This window comes from Anas acuta, chromosome 4 (genome assembly GCF_963932015.1).
Source record: "Anas acuta chromosome 4, bAnaAcu1.1, whole genome shotgun sequence".
NCBI lineage: Eukaryota > Metazoa > Chordata > Aves > Anseriformes > Anatidae > Anas > Anas acuta.
The window spans coordinates 19,367,673-19,385,780 of NC_088982.1; the positions used below are offsets into that span (position 1 = coordinate 19,367,673).

The 18,108-nt window shown below is 42.8% G+C and overlaps 1 protein-coding gene across 4 annotated transcripts in view; it reads left to right on the forward strand.

The window, feature by feature from the left end:
* The first annotated feature begins 11,622 nt into the window (after nt 1-11,622).
* The window catches only part of STIM2 (stromal interaction molecule 2), a 62,809-nt gene continuing 56,323 nt past the window's right edge, over nt 11,623-18,108 (forward strand). For 2 of the 4 annotated variants that reach the window (XM_068680068.1, XM_068680071.1), the window contains exon 1: nt 11,624-12,008. In XM_068680068.1, coding sequence (XP_068536169.1) covers nt 11,768-12,008 — 241 coding nt within the window. In that variant the 5' untranslated portion in view covers nt 11,624-11,767. Of the gene's footprint in view, nt 12,009-18,108 lie in introns of all 4 variants that reach the window. The other 2 variants (XM_068680070.1, XM_068680069.1) reach the window with 2 other exon arrangements.

An 18,108-nucleotide genomic window follows, 5' to 3' on the forward strand; every position in this document is an offset into this window, starting at 1 on the left:
AGATGTTCTGACCACCACATCTTGCCATAACCAGTTTCCGAAGATGTACAGTTCAGTGCCAGACATGGGAAAGCAGTAATATTGGTATTAGCGGCCCGCACCCTGAGCACTGAGGCAGGAGAGCCTGTCTCCAACTTCTGCTTCACTATCACACCAGTGGAAAGGGATTCTTGAAATGAAAGGCTTGTGGAAAAAAAAGTGTGCAAACTCTGTAGAATGTCTCTGCAGCACAGAAAGGGGCTGGCTATTCATGATTTGTACATTTAACAAAGTACACTTTCTTCTACTGACTTCACATTGCATCTTCATGCAGCATGAATGTCAATAAAAAGGTGAAAAGGTGTTCCTGAATTCTTTTTTTTAATTTAAAAGCTGGAGTAAATATTGAAACATATGAAGGAGAAAATATATTTTTGACATATTTGTATATATTTTGGAATTCAAACTTTTACCACTTGATATTTTCTCGTTTAGAGCTTTACCTCCTCTTCTCCTTTTTATGGCATTCATTATCCTTACATAGTTTTGTATAATTTGGCTTTCTTGCCACTGTGAATTACATTTTAGAGCTTAAAGAAAACACACATTTCTGATTAGGACTTATCTTTCCATTAGAAAGATATTATTTCTAATCAGTTATGAAGAAATGCTGGAAAGACTTTAAAGATTCGGTATCAGTCCATTCCTGCATTAGGTGGTGATATGGATAAGGGCGAGTATTACACTGGAGAGTCGCTTTACAGCAGGTATTTATTTAGGCAGGTAATCAGTATTCAGACCTGCAAACACAGCATGAGAAGATGAAAGTAGTAGATGTTTGGGCTTTATAGCAATCTAGGTTAATAAAGATCAAGAGGTTTGAAATGTTAGAAAGTCAAATCCATCAAAGACCTTCCTGTCAGTGCTGTCATCCTGAAACAGCAGGGGCTGCTGCCCAGGGTGTTTTCTTGATAATCCTGTGTCACATTTCTGGATGTAAAGTTGGAGAAACAGTGTGGAGAAAGGATGTTCTGCGTTTCTGTCAGGTTTTCCATTAGGAGGAGAGAGAGAGAGAGAAGCAGTGAATTTACAAGCACGATAAACACTGCAAATCTTCTCAAGCTGGTTGTTAGCCTACGTGTTCACTCAAAGTTGGAAAAAACCTGTCTGAGGCCATATTCAGTAGCATGGCTTTAAAAGAAGTCACACACAACAGTGTATGTACTAACTTTCAAGCAGGTAATTAAAATATTCCCATTATTATACTATTCGTAAAACTCATCCGTGTTACTTGACTTATGTAAAAGGAAGGGTCAAGATGCTAGTTCCTACAAATAAACTGTTTTGTGTACAGTAGATGTTTATGCAATGTTCCAGAACATAAGGAAAGGGCAAAATAAAAGTAATAAAAGTATCTTTTCCAGAGAACCAATGGAGAACTTTGAAATCTGGGTAAATAGTAACACAAAGATCATCTTACATGGTGTGTACAATAGCAATTTGTGATGTTAGGAGCTATAGACATTTTTCTAGTTTGTCAGATACTTCCTGGTCTCTGGTAGTGGTGACATTCTTAACGATCGATCAGACTCTTGAAGTTCTTAAATAAACTTTTTTTTTTTTTTTTTTTTCCAATAAGGAGTAAGACTTCATAAAGAGATAGGCTTCCTGTTCACATGTTCCACAGTTCAATCAAGACTATTCTCAGCCGAACCAGCCTTAATTTTTGTTCTTTTTGTAGAATTTCCTGTAGATCTCTCAGAAAACTGCAGCCAGCCCAACTGCAATGAGTGCATTCTCGATGCAAATGTAAGTCATCTTTTCAATTTGCTCTTGACTGAAATTTTGCCCCCTTTCAGAAAACAGTGTGGTGAGATTATTAAATAGCAAGTGCAGGGTGGATATCTCTTTGCTGACTTCAGGCCAGACATTTAGACAGGGAGATGGTTATTGATACTGCTGGGGAAATTGTTCCAATGCAAACAGGTCAAGGCTGTATGCTCTGCTTTTGGTGGGACTGGGCCATTCAAAGGCAGGGCTATTATGGGACAGAGACATTATTTAAAGACCCACTGCAGTATTAAGATTTTAGTAAGGATTAAAGCTAGCTTTTTATTTCCTTCATAGTATTTCTTTTAAAAATTTACTATTCCTTTTATTTCAGTGTTGTGACTTTACAGGCCATTTGTTAGATCTAAAAGGGGGTGCTGTCAGGATTTAAGTGCACCTCATGTCATGCTCTCCTGTCCAGCTTAAAGACTCCCAGGACAAGGCAACTAACCTGCTTTAAGGAACAACACCCACTGTCATAGTTTGTGGTTTGCTGCCATGTCTCTCCAGTAACTCTGGACAGGTTTCACAACTACCTCAAATCTTCACCATTGAGGAGACATTAGAAACCTATTTTTTTTTCTTTGTTTGGTAGCTGTTTCTTGAGCTTGCCCTTCTTTGTCAGATTATAAAAATATCAAGACTGCACAGAAGGTATCAGTCCTGGCGTGATACTGAACTCTTAGTTCTGAAGGACCACAAATCCTAGTTCCTGATGAAGCAGAACATTGCTGGTGTTAGCACAGCTAATCCCACTGGGAATGCATCTCTGGAGCCAAATGTTTCTCTGAGTCTCTCTTTAGTCCTTCAGGATTGGTTCTGAATATATCTTCTGAACTAACTGAGGTGTAAATATGATGACAAATAGGAAATCATCAGAATAGATTTACTCATTGCTACTGGATGTGTAAGTAAGCTGTAAGCATTCATCCTTGTTGTTGTTTTCCAGTATTTCAGTAAGTAACAGTAGTAGTAGTAATACTTCAGTAAGGCCTAAAAGTATTGATTCCTCTCCTCTCTTTCCCTCCCCTCCCCTTCTCTCTTCTCCCATCTCCTTTCTTCTCCCCAAAGTGCAGCAGTTAAATTACTAAAATAGTTTTTCAAGGTTCCCTTTATGGCCAGTAGACTGAAACAAATATTTCAAAAGAAAAGTTATCTGATCTCAGACATTTGTTTTAGTATGAAATGAACAACCTTCTGGAAGTTCCAGTCTCTCTCTATTGATTCTAAAGTGATCAGGATTTGACTGTCTCTGTGGTGGTTTCACACTGCTGGGCAGCTGGACTCCACCACACTGCTCTGTCACTCCCTGTCCTCAAATGAAGAGGGGAAAAACTATGATGGAAAAGGGCTCAAGGGCTGCTACAAGGACAGGGAGATCACTCACCAGTTATCATCATGGGCAAAACTGACTCAGTGTAGTGAGAGTAATTTATTTTATTGCCTATTACTAACAGGCCAGAACAGGGAGAAACTAAAAGCAAACTAAAAACACCTTCCCCCATCAACCTCCTCCCCCGAGTGGTGCAGATGAATGGGGAATGGGGGCTGTGGTCAGTCTCTGATGCTTCACCTCTGCCGCTCCTTCACAGTCACTCCCTGTCCCTGCTCCACGTGGGGTCCCTCCCATGAGATGCCGTCCTTCCTGAACTGATCCTGTGTGGGCTTCCCACAGGGAGCAGCTCTTCAAGAACTGCTCCCACATGGCTCCGTAGCATGGGGTCCATCTCCCAGGAGCAAACTGCTCCAGCACGGGTCCCCCACAGGTGGCAGCTCCCCCCAGACCCCTGCTCCTGCATGGGCTCTTCTCCACGGGCTGCAGCTCCAGCCTGGGGCCTGCTCCTGCAGGGGCTCTCTATGGGCCGCAGCCTCCTCCAGGACACAACCACCTGCTCCACCAGGGGCTCCTCCATGGGCTGCAGCATGGAGATCTGCTCCATGTGGGACCCATGTGCTGCACGGGAACAGCCTGCTCCACCAGGGGCCTCTGCACAGGCCGCAGGGGAGCTTCTGCTCCATGCCTGAAGCACCTCCTACCCTCCTTCTGCAATGACCTTGGTGTCTATAAGGCTATTTCCCTCACATTTTCTCACTCCTCTCTCCCAGCTGCTGTGGCACAACAGTTTTTTTCCCTTTCTTCAGTCTGCTCTCCCAGAGGCCCAACCAGTATTGCTCACTGGCTGAGCTCTGGGAAGCAGCAGGTCCCTTTGGAGCCGGGTGGAGCTGGCTCTGACCTGACATGAGGCAGCTGCTGGGCTCTGCTCACAGAGCTGGGCCCTGCAGACCCCTGCTACCAAAATCTTGCAACGTAAACCCAGTACAATGATTTGGATATCTAACTTTTAGTTGAACTCTTCTCTGTATTTTCCCATTAACCAGCATGAACAGTTTACAAAAAACTGTTGAAACTCATTAAATAGATGTAGATAAATCCTATACAGGTTATATCAGAGAAAGCTGACAAACTTCATCAATAAATGCAGAACATTTTTTGTCCTACCACTAACCAGAACTCTCCCAGTTTTGTCATGAAGGCAGATTAGAGAATAAAAAAGTCAAAATCTGAGGAAAATCATGAAGGTCATTCAAATCCAGTGCTCAGGAAAGACTAGTACCTTGCACACAACCTCCAAGTATCACAACCTGCAAAGCAAGCAGCAACAAAAATGAACTGCACATGTACTATTTCTGAAGATGTAAGTTATAGATGAAATTTTGCTTTCACTTTTTTTTTTTTTTTTTTCTCCCTGAGAAATATAGCTGTTTGTAGTGTCATAATGCCAAATTCCCAAGGTTGTATTTGAAAGTAGGAAGTCAATCCGTTTCCAGTGTTCTTGTAACTGAGAATATGCCCTTCAATGCTTTTTTTCCTATTGCCTAAACCAAACAATTAAAAAATAAAAATAAAGCAAGACAAAGACAAAATATCTGTTATTTGACTTTCTCAGCAGTAGTTTCCATATCACCTTCAACTTCCTCAGTGATCTGAGACTAGCTATCTCTGCCTCTGCAGAATGATCATATTTGTTGTGTGACACATCACTCGTGGTGACACTCGTGTGTGACACATCGCACGCGCCATAGCAGTCTGATGGATCTAGGGAGAGCTGCTGTTTACAGGATGTGCGGCTTGCCTTCCGAAATTCCAGGAAATAATCTGATTGCTGTGACCTCAGAGCAGCCATTTCAATTTACTACAAAACAACTGATAATATAGTTGTATTTACAAACAATGTACACATTCACTAGGCTTTTTATCTTCCAGTCATAGATCATGAGAATATAATCTCCTTTTCACTCAAGTTCTGGCCACCGAATGAGTGGTTGCTTGTCCAACCTTTCAATCAACAGCTGCTAAAACTACCAGAACCACATTTGAAGCAAATCTCCGATCACTTCCTTCTTGCCTGCTCATGAGGTCATAATATTCTTTGTTCTTATCCCAAATATTTACTTAAAGGGGTGAAAGATTTCCATTTTAAACAACTGAGCTGACAGCGTTTTCTTAGACCCCACTCAGTAAGATAAAGAACACCTCTCTGCATTAGAAGCTAACAGGGCTTTGGCTATTTATTTAGACAGACAAAAATAATGAAAGTTACTGCACACATTGGTTTTAATGCAGCAGTTCCCTTGGTTACAGCCAATTCCTCAGCACACCTCTACCAGCCAGAACAGGCAGACTCCATCCCAAACAGTTCCAGCTACAAGTGAGTAGGAACTTTTTCTCCTAGTGAAAACATCCCCAAACATGCCCCAAGAGGCAGTCTTCACTACTTGCTGTGAACATATGAGTATATGCTAATTAGTATGCCCAAAGTCTTTTTTTTTTTTTTTTTTAATTTATTGTAACTTTTAGTCTTAGTTTTTTGTGGTGGTTGTGGTGGTCGGCATGCTTAGTTTAAAATAAAAGCTAGTCCTCTACAGTAGTGACTCTGTCATCTCCTGGTTGTACTTTTTTTTCCTTGTTTGCTGTCTAGCAGGAAGGAATAGGCAGACACAAAGCACTTTCTGTCTCAGCTCCCGGTATGTGTAGATTTAGAGATTTACTGAGATTTAGAGAAAGTGAAAGAAAGATTATGTACATACTGGGATTCTTTTTTATATGGCAATTAAATTATTTGTACACCCTTCCCTCCGAGATAGCCTTTTTTAGTAAGTCATCTCACTAAAGAGTGAGAAGCTACCACTTCTGTCTTGAAATGGGCTGAATTTACATATAACATGAAAACAGAAGGATGGCCAGCACGTTATTTTAGTATGTTGATTGGTTGTGTAATATTACCGATCATTAAATCTTAAAAATATTCATATTGATTATTTAAAGACAGGTTTGCAAATGAACTGAATATGACTTTACTGGAGATGCAAAATTGTCACAGTCAAAGCCCTCTTAAAAAAATGAATAAAATGTCTGGACTTTTACAATCTGGCACCCAATCTTGGGTTAAAAAATAAAATAAAGAAAAAAAAGAGTATAGTGAGGTGCATGCTCTTAGTATATCAGATGAAGAAAGGGACTTAATAATATCTAGCTAGCTCTCCAAGGTTGTCCCTTGGCAGATAAACATACTTCTGACCACCCTAAGCTGTAATATGCTAATTTCCACAGCTGTTTTTGTGTTATTCTTGAATGTTTCTGTAGCTGTCAAAACATATAACAACCCATCTTTTTGTTGTAATCCAACTGTCACACCAAATAATCAGACAGATAGGAAGATTCCTGCTCCTCCATTGCTAATACGGTTGTGCCCTGGCAAGCTGCTTGGCTCCTACTACAGATTCCAGAAATTAAAGTGCTGCCTCAGATATTTTAGTCACTCGTTCTGCCATTGTTTTCCTTCAGATTTGGTATCTCCGGATATGCCTCAAGGTATTGCATAAACAGATTGAGTCTTTGTTTGTTTTTGAACTAAACAAAATCCAACTCCAGTCTGCCTAGACTACATCTAGTAGCTGAAATGGCATCTTTGCTCCCATAAAGAGCTCAACAGATTGAAAAACAAAACATAAGCAAAGCTTCCATGCTAATGGGAGATGCAGCCGCAACAAGCATTTGCTGAATGTTCTGGGTTCTTCAAGATTTTTTTGTACTTATTTTATTCTTTAAGTGTGAGAGAAAAGAATCTGCAATACTGCTGATAATACTATCACTGGGGAAAAAAAAATAAAATGAGGAGACATAATCAACAATTTCTCACAGAACTATAGCCCTAGCTTGCACTTAATGACTGTTCCTTCTCACTGATTGAAAGAGATTTTGTCATTTACAGCATTTTAGGTTATTACCAGGCAATTTGCTCATTTGAGAGATGCCTAGCTCCCTTGATAAGAAGATCATAAGGGCTAATACGCTCATCAGATGAGAACGTTTAATTTACTTCCATTCTCTCGGTTCCAATTTCATTATTGGAACTTGATAATATCTATGGCCCATAATTTCTTAGTCCATTAAAGGCTGGGAATACAGGACCATTTATAATACTTACTGTAGTTTTCTCTGCAGTTAACAGCCTTCCTTCCTCAAAATATAAACTTCAGTAACTCAGCAACAACTGAGAATGGGGTCCTAAACTAATCCTATCATCGTGGCAAATATAAAGACTATAAAATTCCATATTTGCTCAAGATTTTATCAGCACACAAAATCAGAGAACTTGGAGGCGTGATTTTGTATAATTTGGGTAAAGATATGAATAACTTCTCTAGTCAAGAAGACTATTGAATTTTACTCTCAAAATTGAAAGTGCTTGTTTCTTTTCATGGTATTTGTGGAATTAATTGCTCTTTAGACAATTTACCAGTAATCTGGTGGTCATAATTTATTTGAATATACATGAATTTACTGTTGATTTTGTATTTGAAATGTTTTTAAAAAGCAAATCTGATTGCCTTCATTTCTACCTAAGCATTTGCTTTACGTCTTTTCTGTTATATAACCTTCCTTCCTCTTTTTTTTTTTTCTTTTTTTTTTTTTTCAGTCTGTGATATGCTTCTGTTTTGTCCCCCAGGTTTCTTTGTATTTCTTATTATCAGCCTGTTTCTGTATATGGTTAATATTTTTCCTTTTGAGTCCTCAGATATACCCAGACCATTCTCATCTTGTTAGCTGGAGAGACTGTAAATAGCACCAAATAGCAGAAAAAGTTTTTTTTTTTTTTTTTTTGCTCTATTGTTCAAACCTGCTTCCAGGGTCTTCTAGGACTGGCCAAATGTAGCTATTGGAAAGCACTGTGGGCATTAAGCAACTCTGAAGATTATTTCCTTTCTCTATTCAGATAAATTTCCTTTCCCTATTCAGATAAATCAATGTGTGCAAGTAAGCAAGGTGGATAAAATTTGCTGATTGCAAATTGTAGATGGAAATGACAACTCCAAGCAGTAAAATACAGACTATGGAAAAAAAAAAAAAAAAAGGAAAAAGAAAAAAAAGAAAAGATAGCTTTCTGCTCAGAAGATCAATGAAAGAATGGGAGACAGGACTCAAAAATCTTGAGTTTTCCTTACAGCAAAGCACATTCAGAACATTTGACCAAGACTATACAAGTCCAATATTGATCAAGAATAACGACTCTAAGTAACATAAATGGCTTAACTCTAGACCTTGAGATGATGAGTTTGCTCTTTGCAAAAAGAGTTTGCTCTTTGACATCATGGAAAATACCACTCCAACACTGTACGAGCAGTGTACCACATATCAGTGTCGGAACGGTTTGAGAGGAAAATGGTTTTATTTAAAAAAGAATTTGCAGTGAAACACCTTTAATTCAAATTCACATCCTGACAGTTTCATGCTCAGGAGCACCAGAACATGTACGTTTGGGAAATCCATAAAGCCATGTGGCACCAAGGCAGAGATGCTTAAGCCACCCATCCAGACCTATGGCACCGTCATGCCTAGGTCCAGCATCCCTTGCAATTACATACAGGACAAATGACACCAGCTTTGAAGTCCTCAAGTTTCCTGGGTTCTTCTGAGGCTGGCAACTGTGTGGAGATTTTGGAAATGACCCTGTGGAGTCTTTAGGAGCTGATAGTGATAGCATCTCTATTCTGTCTCACCTCTGTGAGTCATCTGGATTTGTTCGTTGCTCTTTTTCTCCAGATCTGGGTGTCTTGTAAAACTGCACATAGATGTGCTGTGGTCTTGATAATCTGCTAACGTGGGTGCCATTAGCACAGGCCCTGTTGTTGCAGTGTGCTCAATCTGTTGCCTCCACACCCCGACATTACATTACCATTCATTCTCCATTCACACCAGTTTCAGCCTTTTCTGAAGGCTGGGCTCTGCCTCTGGGTGTAGACAAACCATTGCAATTGTTTTCATTACAAGCATACCAAGCCCAAGAACCACAGGGTCTGCTGATGAATGGAGTAGGTGACCCAGTGATGAAGGATAGAGAAAAGGCTGAGATATGCCAAGCCCTCTTTCCCTTGGTATTTACTATCAAGGTCAGCCCTCAGGCCTCACAGACCTCTATGCCTAGAGGCAAAATTTGGGGGAAGAGATTACCAGCTCTAGGGAAAGGTTGCATTAGGGTCACTTTAGCAAATTAGATGTATACAAGTCCACAGGACTGGACAGGATGTGCACGTGAAGGTGCTGAGGAAGCTGACTAATGAAATTGTGCCGGTCCTATCATCCCTGAAAAGCTGTGGCAATCAGATGAGATTGCCAGATACTGGAAAAAAACAGCCTTGTGCAGACTCTCTCTCAGAGAAGATGATGAAGGAAATCTTTCTGGAAGCCATTTCCAGGCTGATGAAGGACAAAGAGTTGATTTGGAGAAAATAGCACAGAGCTACCAACATGTTTGTTTTCTATGATGAGATGATTGGCTCTGTAGATGATGTGATCAGAGAAGCATACCCCAATTTTACCAGTGCTTTTCATCCAGCATCCAATAACTCCAAAGTGGGTGAAAAAGAGGCAGAATCACTTTACACAAAGAGTACTGATCAACAGTCCAGAATCAAATTGGCATGTGGTCATAGGCATTTCTTTGGGTTGAGTGGATGGGTTAGACTAGATAACCTCTAGAGGTTACTCTGTGATCCTGTGATCAAGGACACTCAGCTGTACTTGGGTCCTCACACTGAAATCACGAGGTGCTTAAATTTCTGTGGATTAACGGGTCAGGCTGCAGCCTGGGGCCAGTACCTGCCCTCGCTCTGAGCTGGTGTGGCTGAGTCCATGTGAGACGAAGCAGGATGGCCGCTGGAGGTGTTCCCCCTCAACGTGCCCCTCACCATCAGGTGCCTACCAGCACCAGGCTCCCCCAGCTCCCAAACATGTGCTCCTTGGAAACAATTCATCCCAGGCATCCTGGTCTGGGGACCCTGTAGCTGAAATCAACAGGTGAAAACAAAACGATTTTGCAAGATTTTTAATGAGAATCGTTTTCAGCTTCATACCTGCAGCATTTCAGTGAAGTGCTCCCTGCTAGCGTCCCCAGCTCACAGCTATTCTGACACACGGCATTTCTCTGCAGCACTCCTGCAGCCCATAGCCTTTGACTCCAGCAGCTCTCAGTTACAGCAGTTCACGTTCATCCAAGAGACTTGCCTCTTTCGTGTGCCCTTTATGAATACGTCTCTTTTTGTATCTTAAAATTACCTAATTAATTAAAATAACAGCTGGTTTCTTTGTTTCCTTCTGGGGAATTTACTCTGCTCCAGCTCCCCTCCCTAAAGTCAAACAACGCCGAGCGAGCTTTCGTAAGATGCGGGCGTTTCATTGTTCTCTCTGCACCAGATCCGCTCAGATACCGCTGGTCTTTAAAGGCTGCTGCATGCTAAGGCCACAAAGTCACCGTTGGATGCATTTTCCAAATCTTTGTATGCTACGTAACTAAAGTTTTTGTGTGCGTGTTGTTTTTATTGAAACGTTTTGGCTGAAATGGGTGTGCAAGCTGACTGTGTGGCTGAGAAGTTATTTCCTGCTGTATGTAACAGCTCTATGAGGCAGCACAGTGAGCTTTTGGGATTGTACTTTTGGGATTGCGAGGCATATGATGCCTCCATCTCCGGTGGGGTTTGCGAGGCAGGTCGAGGCTTTTCCAAGGAACCTTTAAAAATACTTCTGCTGTGACTTCTTCGTGGATTGCAGTAAGTTAATTTTATAGTGAGGGCAAGGTTTATATAGCTTTTACCATCCACGCCGCATTGTTTTATGTCGTGTATCTGCGGTATTACATGGGATGTGGGCTTTGAAGGCCTTGTTATTCATTGTTGAAGGGATCAAGACAGAGGGTCTGATAATCCCGTGGCTTTGGACAGCACAAGGCACAACACGGATTTTATTCCTGCACAGTGGCTTGATGAAAATGACTTGAGTAAAAGTGGTTTTTGATTTTTTTTTTTTTGCCAAGGCCCTAAGCACGGTGAAATCAGGGTTTAGCCCTCACGAGGGCTTGGCGCTCCTGATTTAAGTTGCTTGGGACCAGACTCCAAACACCTTTCTGTGGCTGCCCTGAGGAGGCTGCGTGTGCCAAATTTAGGTTTTCCCTCACACCTTTGCGTCTTTTGGACAACCCTCCTCAGGCGACCGCTCTTCGGGCAACACCGCTGTGGCCAGGGCAAGTTGACGGGGCTCCAAGCATAAGGAACGTTATATTTATATTAAATTTATAACACAAGCTTTCAACTCTTTATTTTTTCACGCTTTTAACCCAACTGTTTCCACACACCGCACCCTGCCCTCTCCACCTCAGCAGCCGACCCCGGGACTCCCTCAGCCCCCCCCGCCCCCCCGCCATGTCGCCCCCGCTCGGCGCCAGCCCGCCCCGGCCCCGCCCCTGGGGTGACGTCACGGCGCGGTGACGTGTCGCCCGGGCGGCTCGGTGGCGGTGGCGGCCGCCGGAAGCGGCGCGGGGCCGGCGGCTGCAGCGCGGTGCGGCTGCGGAGCGGCTCCGGAGCGACTCCGGATCCTTCAGCTCCTCTCCCCTCCCTCGCCCCCATGAGCGGGCTCCGAGCGCTGCGCGGCGCGGCGGGGACGCCGCTGCTGCCCACCCGCCTGCTCCTGCTGGGGCTGCTCCTGCCGGGGCTGCTCCTGGCCGCTGCGGGCGGCGAGCAGGAGGCGGCGGCGGCGGCGGTGGCAGCGGTGGGAGGGCGGCGGGGGTCGCGGGCGGGCGGCCCCCCTGCCTCCTCCTCCTCCTCCTCCTCCTCCTCTGCGGCGGACACCGCGGCGGTTGTGGCAGGTAACGGGGGGAGCGCGTCCCGGGGCTGGGGGGGCGCAGCCGGCTGCCTGCGGTCCGTTACCGGGCTGCCCTTCCCTTTTTTCCCCTTTTTCCCCCCTTTTTTCCCATTTTTCTTTCCCTTGCGGCAGGCTCCGGTGGCCCCGAGCCGCCCGGTAACGGACCTGTGTGTCCGCAGGCTCGGGGAGAGGGGGGCTGAGGAGCCGGGGAGCCGTGGGAGGGGGGCTGCGAGTTGCCCGGGTCGCTCAACGCCTCCCTGAGGGAGCCCTGCGGCTGGGGGTGGGAGGGGAGCTGCCGACCCCACCGCCCCTGCGAAGCAAAGCGGGCTGCGCTTCCTGCCCCAGCAGCACCAACGCCCTGAGCCAAAATCGCTACTTTTCGCTAGGTTATTCCGTTAGCCAGGGCGCTTCGGAGGTCCCCCCGTCGCCTGGTTTTTGTTTGGCTCGCCACAGAAACTAAGGAAGTTGGAACATCCGCAGTCTGAAGCAGGAGTCGCACCTCCCAAGGGTGTTGGGGAAATGCCGTGTTGGATCGGCTTTTTTTTTTTTTTTTTTTTTTCCCCAGAACATAACTAATCTGGTTGTAGGTGGTATTAAGTGGTTCTCGCTATGCCTGGTGCTGATGCTGTCTGCGTTTCACGCTCGGTCAATCTTGAAATGTCAATTTGGAGGGAGAAGTATTTTAAAAATATTTTTGGACTGTAAAACCACGGCGATGCTTGTCAGCTGCTGTGGTGCCTCCCTCCCCCACCCCCCTGCACTGGATCTGGCGAGAAAATACATGTGAGAAATGTAACACATCACAAGTGGATTTACTGTTACATGTGTAAGCGTGGTCTGGGGATCAGGTATGTTTAAGAGCCAGCAGAGAATCAGTTTTAATCTTTAGAAGGTTTTCAACACAGTTCTGCGTTCATCCACTTGCAGGGTTTGGTGTTTGAGCTGAATGTGTGAATTGGCTGCCTGTCTGGTAGCTAACCCAAACAGTTCGAAGTTACTCTGCAGAGTCGGAAGGAAGAAGCCTTGAAAGCGGGGGGAGAACCAGATGAGTGTGCAGGGAGTGATTGTAGTTGTATTATCTCTCGTTCTTTCCTCTGAAGATTTTAACTTGCAGATGTGACATCAAGTTAGGAGGGACTGCAAGCACTCTGCTGGGTAAAAACAGAATGAAAATCAAATTCCATAGGCTTGAGAGGCAAAATCCAGAAGTTAAGTCTGTGAAGTATAAAATGCTGTGCACAGAGGACTCTCAGATGCTCAAATACAGTGTAGGTGTATAGTCAGCACAGCTGTAGGAAATAATCCAGGAGTGATGGTTGCAAATTGATCTGAACAAGCAACATAATGCAGCTGGCAAAAGCGGATGCTATCCTGGGATGTGTTGATCTGGCTTAAATTACAGAAAGCTCTTAATTTATTGTTCTTCATTGCTCTTCTGTGCCTAGTCTCAAGTATTAAACAAGCCAAAAAAGTCAGAAGTAGCAATGTGGATGGAGAGGCTTAGCCTCTGACTGATGTATTGCTTTATTTGGGGGGATGGAAAAGGCTGTGGGAGGGGTGTGTCACTATCTAAGAAATTAGTTCAAGAGAGGATATTGATTTAAATTTTTTTTTCCATCTAATGTGGTTAAGAGGTGGGTTAAGAGGAAGTGAATTGTACGGGGGACGACTGAGGTTAAATATCAACTGGAAAGTTTTTACCAATAACATTCAAATTACAGAAATGGTTCAACAAATCCCATCACTAAAGGTTTTTAATGGGTTAGAGGAGCAGCTGGCAAAGGTAATCTAGAGAGATACTGACATGGCAGAAAAGGGATGTGCAAGTAATTTTATGACTTTATGATTTTATAAACAGCCATATTTTATCAGCTATTCAGGGACTCAATCGTTTGTTACTGTTGTCTACTTGCGTGCGTGCGCCTTTTTAATCGTAACTTGTAAATGACAACTCTACATATGTTGCATCTGAAGATGTTTAGTCACAGTTATAAAAATCAGATCAATGAAACTGTTTCCACTGATTGGAATACTGTGAGGTTATCTTCTCTTCATTCTGTCCATGCTTGTTTACTTTTAATTTGATTGAAAGTTTTAAGAAATCATTTATCCAGACCTTGAAGATAAGTGTGGGTTATCATATTCTGTTTATTCTGTTATTATCTGCTTTGCAATCCTGGAGGATTATTATTATTATTTTTTTGTCTGAATTTAATCAATGATCAGAAAATCTGGTCATCTGTCAGGCAAGACAGAGAACCTGGAAATGTATCTGGCTAATGAAATTCTCTCAAGTAGTAGCTTATAATATTTAGCTAGGCCATTCTTAACTGTAGCTCTACATTGTATTTACTGCAGAAACAGTGGATGCCACAATGTAACTGTTTTCTCAAAGTGAAAGATTTGCCTTATTCACTGAGCTTCCATTCTGGAACTGCCCCATCATGTTGTCTCAGTGCTCTGTGATCCCCAAATTTCTGTCATTGGCACTTGAGAAGTGAAGGTTTGTGTAAAACACTGTTTTTTATGGAACTTTGTAACTGATTGAAGCCATTCTAATGCGGGTGGCTGTCAAAGGCTGGCTTTTCTCTTTGGAAGCTGACCCCAGCTGGCCATGCTAGCAGGATCAGTGGAAGAGAGCAAGCAGGAGGACATCCTGGTACCGGGAGGGAGGGAGTTTCCTGCTCTTTCTGCTTTGTGCTTTCTTTGTCCCCAGTGCTGTGATGAGCACTGCTGCGTTAGCTTGCAGGAATGTGAGAGGGGCAACAAAAAGCAGTGGTTTTCTTATCAGACTCTTTCCTGGCATGCTCTGAGTGCCAGCAGCAGTGCAAGGAAGAGGGAGGATGGGCTGTGTGGGTGGGGTCAGTGGTGATGGCAGTAAGTGAATAAATGAGCCTCCCTGCCCATGTAATTGCATCTGAAGGTGACTGAAACTGCTCTGGTGACCTTTTTTAGCTAGAATAATCTGTTTAGAAGTTGGTGTGGTTACGTGTGAGACTTTACGCTTGCTATCACTCCAGCATATGTGTAGTGATCTTGATCGTGCAGCAAAATGATCTTGGATTATGTGTGCATGCACTGACTGATCTTGTACGACTGTGCTCCAGGACTGGTCGCTTCCCTAGCAGACTGCTTTTTAAGGCCAGTAGATTTTTCTAGTGACAAAAATTGAGTACCTCAAGCTTGTTTTGTTCTGTTACTTCTATATGTATGCTTGTAGCTAAGCTCTTTGTGATCTGCTCTTGTCATTTAGGCTGAGGACAGAAATTTGTGTCCTTTCCCCACTAAAATGATACCGACCTGAAGCTGTCGGTCGCTTTCTGACTGCATTTCGGTGCAGTTACTTGAAGTTCTTTGACTCAGGATCATCCCTCCATCAGCAGGTTTTCGCATTGCTCTTTCAGCTGTAAGCATTCTGAAGCAATCTCTGCTTTTCTGGGGACCTCCTACTAGGCTCCGGCTAGCTACTCCTACGCAACTTGGGCATGACTCATTTTCTTCTAACTATCTATCCTAAGTAGGTTGAGCTGCTGTGCATCTGTCAAAAGAGAACTGGACCCGATGGCAGAGGCAGTGGATCACGTTAAGATTTCTCATGATGATACTATCGCTACGGAAAACGCCTAAAAATGCAGTTTCCTCTTTAAAAAAGCTTGTATGAAGTAAACAATTTGATATCCTTTTATTTTTTTTTTTAGCGTGTGTGCTGCACTCTTTGTCCTTTTGTATTTAATATGTTCTCAACCAGCACCAGGGGAGAAGAACATATTGTAAAGATCTGTGATGCTGTGGGAAAGCTAGGAAGATTACAGGTTTAATCTTTCTGTAGCTTTTAATGCACTATCTAAAACTTCTCAGGAGTCAAGTGTGGTATTTTACATAAGAGTTGACTCTGAAACTTGCTGCAGAAGCCCTGATGCACAAGAAGACTTCAGTGGGATTAGTCTGCATCTTATCTGTGAAATGCTTTTTTAAATACAGGAACTTGAGATGTTTATCTTGACCACACATGGTATGTGTTGGGAGTAAATAATCATTACAAGTGTTGTCCTAAAATAAGCACCTGTGCGTTTTCCAAACAAAGGTGAGTTTCGAGCTGTTACATAAGTTGGTGTTATTCTGCCTTGGTGGATGCTCCCCAGTCTCTCATGTTGCCATGGAAACTATCTTTGCATCTCTGCAAGGGGGAGGGTGCATAAAACAAAATGCATATTTATAATTGAGAATCAGCATAAATGGGATGGGATGATTGCCTGGGTACTCTACAACTTGCGTTTGTTTACTTGATTTCTGCCAGCACTTCAGACTTAACTGGAGGATGTTTGTTCCTGTTTCTTTAATGCTTTTTTCCTCCCTTTGGACCTTGCTCCTTTTTCTTCCAGTCACAAAAGCACGGCACCTTTCAGAGGCCTGTTAGAGGGATGTTTAATTCTGTATAATGAGAAGTAGTCCACAATTTTAACAAAAAAATCATCATGGAAATTGCATATAAGGTGCTTGCCAAAGCAGTTAAAAACTTCGGTAAACACTAACATTAACATAAGTGTTGACTCAGCAGAATATGAATTAACAGGTAGGAACCACCAGCTTTTTCTTTTTTTTCTAAATCTCATCCTTGCTGTCTCTAGCAACGATTTTTAGCTATCTCATGAGGAAACTTCCTCTGTATGCAGACGGTGTTACACTCCTGCAGGTGAATCGTGCTTCTCTGGGGATCTCTGGGTGCAGGGGTAGAAGGCAGCGTCACTGAGTATTGCGGCTTGTATTGCAAACCACAGGCAGCACCACAGAAACTTGGGTAAATTGGAACAGTTGTCGAGGCTACTGGGACTGTGTGAAGCTTTAACTTCTGCTGTAGCTTAGAGTTTATAGGAATGCAAAGATAGCTTTGACCCTCTTCCTCTAGGCCATGCTTTCTGTTTCCTACTTCTTTATCATGAAGCAATTCACAACTGACAGTGGCCCAGCCCTATGGTACTGTGTCCAGTTACAATTTTAATACACAATTTTTTTGTGTACTTTGTTTCTGCGGTTGTAAGAAGCTGACGTGTGCTCAGCTTCCAAAACTGGTATCAGCAAAAACCATCACCTTATCTGAAATGATTTGAAGGTGTTTAAAAGCAAACAGCCTTTGGTAGAGTATTATTCAAACATTTTTTTTGGTGAAGACGTTTTGGGTTTCTAAACTCTGGGTACTTTCTCCTTAAAATTTGGAACTTTGCATACAAGAAGGTGTGGTATGAATGTTCTTTCTTGCTTTGTGGTTTAGAATAAAGGAAGGGGTTAGTCTTATGTAAATTACTCAGCACACGTAATAACGCTACACAGGAGAAGGAATAGGTTTTCCTCAGTTCTGTCAGGTCACTGTGTGAACTGAATTACTTAAAATTTGGAATTCTTTACAAGTATGGGGAATTTTCACAACGTTATTTTGTTCTTAATGTCAATTAACTCTACTAGATGACCATTGAGATTTGTCATCGGTAACTTCTGAGCATACCATCTTTTTTTTCAGCATTTGTAGTACTTCATGAATAAGGGAATGGCTCAGCAAGTGTTTTTTATATTTATGCCATTGTCTCTGTTTACATGTAGAAGCCTTTGGTGAGTTTTGCTGGGAATTTATCAAGGTAACTTTTGTTAATTTGCTGACACTTTGTTCCAACCATAGGATTTCATTTGAAACTCATTCCTCCCATGTGCACCCTCACTAACTTCTGTAAGCAGATGAATTGTCAGGTTGTACACCTAACCTAAAGCAGATTAAGATAACTCTATGTTGCTTCTCCGTAGTTATAGCCTGAAATGACCAGCTTGGTTTGCTTTTCCCTCAATTCGCAGTGCCGCCTAGTATTTGGAGAACAGCAAGCAAGAAATATTACACTGTTAACAAACAAAAACACCCAAACTTTGTGGTCTTTGAGATGATTTTGAAACAAATACTGAAGTTAATCATTCGTAGTAGGAGACTTCCTTCTAGTGTGGTTTTAATTCTAGACTGCTATATATAGAAGGCTGCGAGATAACTTCTTACTGTAGCGTTGTGTGCCTGGATGAAAAGTACTGTTGGCTTGTTAGTTTTTGTTGCCTGGACTCCAATGATT